Source organism: Chiloscyllium plagiosum, chromosome 8 (genome assembly GCF_004010195.1).
Source record: "Chiloscyllium plagiosum isolate BGI_BamShark_2017 chromosome 8, ASM401019v2, whole genome shotgun sequence".
Classification (NCBI taxonomy): domain Eukaryota; kingdom Metazoa; phylum Chordata; class Chondrichthyes; order Orectolobiformes; family Hemiscylliidae; genus Chiloscyllium; species Chiloscyllium plagiosum.
Window position 1 is genome coordinate 89,445,857 of NC_057717.1, and position 7,972 is coordinate 89,453,828.

A 7,972-nucleotide genomic window follows, 5' to 3' on the forward strand; every position below is an offset into this window, starting at 1 on the left:
TGTGTGTGTCAGGCTGTGTGTATGTCAGTCTATGTGTGTGCACCAGGCTGTGTGTGTATCAGGCTGTGTGTGTGTCAGGCTGTGTGCGTATCAGACTGTGTGAGTGTCAGGCTGTGTGCATGTCAGACTGTGTGTGTGTCAGGCTGTGTGTGTATCAGACTGTGTGCGTGTCAGGCTGTGTGTACATCAGTCTGTGTGTGTGTCATACTGTGTGTGTCATACTGTGTGTGTCAGGCTGTGTGTATGTCAGGCTGTGTGTATGTCAGGCTGTGTGTGTGTCAGGCTGTGTGTATGTCAGTCTATGTGTGTGCACCAGGCTGTGTGTGTATCAGGCTGTGTGTGTGTCAGGCTGTGTGCGTATCAGACTGTGTGAGTGTCAGGCTGTGTGTATGTCAGTCTGTGTGTGTGTGTCAGGCTGTGTGTGTATATCAGACTGTGTGCGTATCAGGCTGTGTGTGTGTCAGGCTGTGTCTGTTACTCTGTGTATGTGTCAGTCTGTGTGTGACAGTCTGTGTGTTATATGTGAGTGTGTATTATTCCAGTCTACTGGATGTGTGGCACCTGTTGGATGATATTCTGTGCCCGTTGGGTTAGAAATCGAAAGCCAGTGAAAGAGAATCGAGGTTCCAGCTCGCTTAGTGACTGCTCCAGTGTTTCTGTCTTCTTGTAGCAGTGCTGCACGTGGGCAGATTGATACGGCAGGGCTTGGAGCTGGCTGCAAACCTGAGAGAAAGGTCAATGAGAAATTCAAGTGAGAACGACAAAGTAAGGAACCTCAAGCCAAAACCTCGTCAGTGCCAAGTGACAAATGGGACCAAGGACACAATATGGGGCAGCCACACAATCAGGTGGTCATGGTGGAATCACATGTAGCTTCTCTCTCAGTCACATCCGTCCAAAGTCAGGTTACATCTCCATTAAGCAGAACCTACAGTGACCTTTGATCCAGTGACTAGGTGCAAATGATGTGCAACCCAAAGATCAGCCTCTTGGCCCCCACTTCCCATTGCTAAGCGCCAGAATCTCATGTTTAATACCTCCAATCTGTTACTGCCCCTGCCATGTTACCAAGCAGCCATTCTTCCTCAGACCCGTGAGAATAGATGTTTACCCTTTTTGGAGCAATTAGAACGAGAGGTCATAGTTTGAGGATAAGGGTTTGCAGATTTAAAACAGAGATGAGGAGGAATTACTTCTCTCAAAGGATCATGAATCTGTGGAACTCAGTCCCCCAGAGTGTGGTGGATGCCAGGACCAGGAGTAAATTTGAGGAGGAGCCAGACAGATTTTTAATTATGTGAACTGGTGGACAGAGAATTGGTAAACTAACTGGAAGCAAACCGCATAAATGTGTTATTTTCAGGTTGGACCTAATGGGGTTCAGTGCTTGAACCTCAGTTATTTACAATCAGTACAAATAAGTCAAATGAAGGGAGCTTGCAAAACTCGCCAATTATACTAAGACTCATGAGAAGATTTAATGTGAGGGGTATTGTGGTAGGTTAAGGGAGTGGTCAAAAAATTGACCAATGGAGTATAATGTATCACCTCGGCCAGAGAGCTGCTGCTTTGCTCCGTGCTCTTCACCACACTGATCACTCGGTTCACTTCCTCAGAGAACAGTCTTCGAGTTTCCTCGAGGCCAGCATTCATGGGATCAGCCAGCCTGTCCCGTGCTGACTCCAGGTGGGGCCGTACCTGTGCTTCGCAGCACCATCGTACACGCTCGCCCAGTGACTCTGTGGAAAGGCAACTCACGTCAGGATCAAGCCTCATCAGCCATATCCTCTAGCCATCTCCTTCCCAAGGGTCATCGCTGGCCCGTGGCCATATCTGTCCCCCGGCCATCTCCATCACTGGCCATTTTCATCCTTGGCATCTCTGACCCCCGGCCATCTCCATCACCTGGCCATATCTGTCACAGATGCATCTCTGTTCACTGGCCATCTCCATCCCCAGGCCATCTCCACCCCAGGGCCATCTCCATCTTTTGGTCATCTCCATTCCTCAGCCATCTACATCCCAGGTTCATCGCCACACCCCTCAGCAACTCCACCCCATGTCCCTCTCTAGCCCACACCCATCTCTGTCCCTCGCCATTTCCTTCTATCCCACTGCCAGAGGGATATTCCCTGCGAGAGATGACTCACATCATAGACAATCCCTAAGTAATGATATTGGACAGATCCATCAGTTTGGTTCCTGTGTTCATTTGCCTCTTTCAGGACGTAGGTGAATGAACGGGGTGGAGGATGGACGAATGGTTGAGATGGGGTGGATTGATCAATTGACCTTGACATGTCCGTTTGCTGGATAAACATGGTAATGCAAGCAGAACTCCAAGGGTAAATGGGTGTGTGGAACTTGCACCCACCAAAGACTGGGATTTGGTGAGGCCAATAGAAATTTTCAGGATTGCAGGATTCAGGAGATCAATGTTTGCGAAGATGCAATCACTGTTGAGTCTCAGATCTGCTGGTCTCTAACCCTATGACCAGAAGAAAGTTTAAGACAGCCTCATACCTTGGAGTTTAGCCACAAGCTCCTTCTTGGAGGTGAGGATTTGATTGAAGTCTGAGCGAATTTTCTTCTCCAGTTGCAGGCTGTGCTCCTCATTCTCCCTGAGCAGAGCCTGGAACCCTTCAGAAACATGCAATTCCACCACTGCATACATCTCCCCAATCATCTATAGAGAAAAAAAAATGCCCGATTCCATCAGACCCATTTTTATATCACAAACCAGGCCATTTAGCCCAACTCCTCTATGCTGGTCTTTGTACTTCACGCATGCTTCCTGCCACCTTACTTCACCTCATCATTAGCACTTCCTTCTACTTGTTTTACATCATGTGGCAGGTGGTGTAGCATTAATTTTTAAAAATTAATTTGTGAGATGTGGGCGTCGCTGGTTGGGCCCAGCATTTATTGCCTGTCCATAGTTGGCCCTTGAGACGATGGTGGTGAGCTACCATCTTGAACTGCTGCAGTCTACGTGCTATGGGTTGACCTAAAATATCACTGTCAAAATGTGTGACGCTGGAAAAGCAGCATCCGAGGAACAGGACAGTCCATGTTTCAAGCATAAGCTCTTCATCAAGAATGTTGAAGATGTTCTCCAGCATCTGCAGTCCTCACTTTCCATGTCACTGAACAAATAATCCGGAACCGCAGGGGAGGCTGTGGCCTAGTGATACTATCTTTAGACTACTAATCCAGGAAACTCAGTTCATATTCTAGGCATCTGTGTGAAAAGCAAAGAAAATTTGCCATCCTCACTTGGTCTGGCCTATCTGTGACTTCCAGAGAAATGTGGTTGACTCCCACCCTAGTCAAGCAACAGTCTGACATAGTCACACTCAGGGATTCACATCTTACTGACACCACCACTACCATCCCCAGATATATCCTGACCCATTGTCAGGACAGACCCAGTAGAGGTGGCAGCACAGGGGTATACAGTGGGGAGGTAGTTATCCTGGGAGTCCTTGACATTGACTCTGGACTCCATAAAGTCTAATGGATGCAGGTTAAACATGGGCAAAGAAATCATTTGCTGATTACTGTTTATTGTCTTCCCTCGGCTTATAAATCCGTAATCTTCATGTTGAACAACTCTTGGAGGAAGCACTGAGGATGGCAAGGGCATAAAATGTACTCTGGGTGGGAGATTTCAATGTTCACCGCCAAGGGCATCTTGGCAGCAGTACATCTGATCAAACTGGTTGGGTCCCAAAGGACACAGCTGCTAGACTGGGTATGTAGAACCTGGTGAGCATGTTTGGTACCTGGTACTTTGATGTTGTGGCCATTTCAGAGACATGGATAGAGCAGGGACAGGAATGGTTGTTGCAGGTTCCGGGTTTAGATGTTTCGGTAAGATCAAGGAAGGTGGTAAAAGGGGGGAGGAGGTGTGGCATTATTAGTCAAGGACAGTATTACAGTGGCACAAAGGACATTTGATGAGGACTCATCTAACTGAGGTAGTATGGGCTAGGGTTCAAAAGAGGAAAGGAGAGGTCACCCTGTTGGGAGTTTTCTATAGGTCTCCAAAAAGTTCCAGAGATGTAGAGGAAAGGATTGCAAAGATGATACTGGATGGGGGCAAAAGTAACAGGGAAGTTGTTATGGGGGCCTTCAACTCACCAAACATTGACTGAAAATGCTATAGTTTGAGTACTATAGATGGGTCAGTTTTTGTCCAATGTATGCAGGAGGGTTAAAAAGGGCTGAAGAAGGGCTTATGCCTGAAACATCGATTCTCCTGGTCCTTGGATGCTGCCTGACCTGCTGCACTTTTCCAGCAACACGTTTTCAGCTCATGCAGGAGGGTTTCCTAACACAGTACGTTGACAGGCCAGCAAGAGGAGAAGCCACATTGGATTTGGTACCGGGTAAGGAACCCAGCCAGGTGTTAGATTTGGAGATAGGTGGGCACTTTGGTGATAGTAATTACAATTCAGTAGTGTTTACTTTAATGATGGAAAGGGATAGATATATACCGCAGGGCAGGTTTTATAGCAATTAGACAACATTTAAATGCAAAGGATGTGAAAGGAAACTGCAGGGAATGGGCACAATTGAAATGTGGAGCTTGTTCAAGGAACAGCTACTGCGTGTCCTTGATAAGTATGTATCTGTCAGGCAGGGAGGAAGTGGTTGAGCAAGGGAACCATGGTTTACTGAAGAAGTTGAATCTCTTATCAAGAAGAAGAAGGAGGCTTATCTTAAGATGAGGAGTGAAGGCTCAGATAAGACACTTGAGAGATACAAGTTAGCCAAGAAGGACCTAAAGGGAGAGCTAAGAAGAACCAGGTGGGAACTTGAGAAGTCTTTGACAGGTAGGATCAAGGAAAACCTAAAGATTTCTATAGATATGTCAGGAATAAAACAATGACTGGAGTAAGATTAGGGCCAGTCAAGGACAGTAGTGAAGCTGTGCATGCAATCTGAAGAGATATGAGAGGCATTAAATGAATATTTTTCGTCATTATTCATACAGGAAAAAGACAATGTTGTCGAGGAGAATACTGAGATACAGGCTATTAGACTAAACAGGATTGAGGTTCATAAGGAGGAGGTGTTAGAGGGCCAGTCAAGGACAGTAGTGGGAAGCTGTGCGTGCAATCTGAAGAGATATGAGAGGCATTAAATGAATATTTTTCGTCATTATTCACACAGGAAAAAGACAATGTTGTCGAGGAGAATACTGAGATACAGGCTATTAGACTAAACAGGATTGAGGTTCATAAGGAGGAGGTGTTAGCAATTTTGGAAAGTGTGAAAATAGAATGGGGTGGCTCAGTGGTTAGCACTGTTGCCTCACAGCACCAGGGTCCCAGGTTCGATTCCAGCCTCGGGCATCTGTCTGTGTGGAGCTTGCACATTCTCCCTGTGTCTACGTGGATTTCCTCCGGGTGCTCCGGTTTCCTCCCACAATCCAAAGATGTGCTGATCAGATGAATTGACCAGGTGAAATTGCCTGTAGTGTTAGGTGCATTAGTCAGGGGTAAATGTAGGGGAGTGGGTCTGGGTGGGTTGCTCTTCAGAGGGTCAGTATGGATTTGTTGAGCCGAAGGGCTTATTTCACACTGTAGGAATCTAATCTTTAGATAAAATGGGATTCTCTGGGAAGCAGGGAAGAGATTACAGAGCCCTTGTCTTTGACCTTTATGTCATCATTGTCCACAGAAAGAGTGCCAAAAGACTGGAGGATAGCAAACATTGTCCCCTTGTTCAAGAAGTAGAGACAACCCTGGTAATTGTAGACCAGTGAGCCTTTCTTCGGTTTGGGTAAAGTGTTTGAAAGGATTATAAGAGATAGGATTTATAATCATCTAGAAAGGAATAAGTTGATTAGGGATAGTCAACACGGTTTTGTGAAGGGTGGGTCGTTCTTTGAGATCGTGACCAAACAGATGGATGAGAGTAAAGCAGTTGATGTGATGTACATGGATTTCAGTAAAACGTTTGGTAAGGTTCCCCATGGTTGGCTATTGCAGGAAATACAGAGGCATGGGATAATGGGTGATTTAGCGGTTGGGATCAGAAATTGGTTAGCTGTAAGAAGATAGAGGGTGGTGGTTAATGGGAAATGTTCATCCTGGAGTTCAATTACTGCAAGGATCTGTTTTGGGGCCACTGATGTTTGTCATTTTTATAACTGACCTTGTGGGTGGCACGGTGACACAGTGGTTAGCACTGCTGCCTCACAGCGCCAGAGACCCGGGTTCAACTCCCGCCTCAGGCGACTGACTGTGTGGAGTTTGCATGTTCTCCCCGTGTCTGTGTAGGTTTCCTCCGGGTGCTCTGGTTTCCTCCCACAGTCCAAAGATGTGCAGGTCAGGTGAATTGGCCATGCTAAATTGCCCGTAGTGTTAGGTAAGGGATAAATGTAGGGATATGGGTCAGTATGGACTTGTTGGGCCAAAGGGCCTGTTTCTACACTGTAATGTAATCTAATCAAACCTAGATGAGCGCGTCGTGCCGAATGGTGTAGGTTACAGAGGGACATAGATAAACTGCAGAGCTGGGCTGAGAGGTGGCAAATGGAGTTTAATGCGGAAAAGTGTGAGGTGATTCACTTTGGAAGGCTCAAGAGAATACAGAGTACTGGGCTAATGGTAAGATTCTTGTAGTGTGGATGAGCAGAGAGATCTTGGTATCCATGTGCATAGATCCCTGAAAGTTGCCACCCGGTTGATAGGGTTGTTAAGAACATGTACGGGGGGGGGGGGGATCCAAGATGGCGGCGACCCAGCAAGTCTGAGTCTATAGTGCTCTTCCCAAGACTCACACTCACCAAATCATTTAAAATAGCTGTTTAATTTAATTAGTTGCTTAGTATTAAATTTAAACAATCTAATCTTTAGTAAAAATGACCAAAGGGAAGGGAGCCTGCAGCTCTCAGCAAGCAGGAACCCCTCCCCCATCCTCTCCAGCTGCAGCAGAGGCGTCCACAGCTGCCCTGGGGGACTTACCTACGGTGGTGAGCCTTGTGGAAATCATCTCCAAACTGGATGCAAAGATCAACGCTTTTATTGAAGAATCCCGAAGTCGATGGGACTCACTCTCGGCCGCGCTGCAAAAGCACGACCGAGACATTAAAGAAAGCAAGCGCCGATTCAGAGGGGCGGAGCTAAAGGCCGCGACCTCCGAAACTACAGCGCAATTGGCCGTGGATTGGGTCCGGACTCTCGAACAGCGAGTCCGGACCTTAGAGAATCATATTGATGACCTCGATAATCGAGGTCGTCGAAAAAATATTCGTTTGCTGGGCCTTCCTGAACGGGAAGAGGAAGGCCAGCTTACAGCGTTTCTCGAGTAGTGGCTGCCACAGCTTTTAAATCTGGAGGCTGGATCAGGCCAGGTTAGGGTGGAATGAGCCTACCGGGTCGCAAGACGTTTTTTTTTATTATTTAGAAATAGTTTTTTATTATACTGTTGTGAGTGTATTAGAGAGCCTTTATTTTGGTGAATTTTATATACTCTATGCTCGGGATGTTCTGGATAGGGTTCCCCCTCCCGAGGGGTCTCGGATTTGCCCAGATGATTATGGTTGATCAGTCGGTTAAGTGGTGCACCTGGAATGTCAAGGGGAGTAATTCGCCAGTCAAAAGGAAGAAAATATTATCAAATCTTAAGAAGGAAAGAGTTGATATAGCTCTCCTACAGGAGACACACCTGTTGGATAAAGAACACTTGAAATTATGACAGGGCGGATTTGATCAGGCCTTTTTTTCTTCTTTTAGCTCAAAAAGCAGGGGAGTTGTTATTCTTGTTCGGAAGAATTTCCCTTTCAAAATCCTAAAGCAGATAAAAGACGAATCTGGACGATATATCTTGATTAAAGCCCTCATAAATGGAGAGGAATATGGGATTTTAAATTTGTACTGCCCCCCGGCACACCCCTTTAAATTTATAACGGAAGCCATCAATTTTGAAAAGGCTTCAGTTATAAATTTAAAGGGGTGTG

The 7,972-nt window shown here is 46.3% G+C and overlaps 1 protein-coding gene across 1 annotated transcript in view; it reads right to left on the bottom strand.

Moving 5' to 3' along the window:
• LOC122552172 (protein Niban 1-like) overlaps positions 1-7,972 on the bottom strand; it is a 153,497-nt gene that overhangs the window by 20,300 nt on the left and 125,225 nt on the right. Inside the window, exons 12-14 of the mRNA XM_043694711.1 lie at positions 2,524-2,686; positions 1,549-1,739; positions 562-723 (exon numbers count right to left, since the gene is read on the bottom strand). Of these exons, the coding sequence (XP_043550646.1) occupies positions 562-723; positions 1,549-1,739; positions 2,524-2,686 (516 nt within the window). The remainder of the gene's footprint in view (positions 1-561; positions 724-1,548; positions 1,740-2,523; positions 2,687-7,972) is intronic.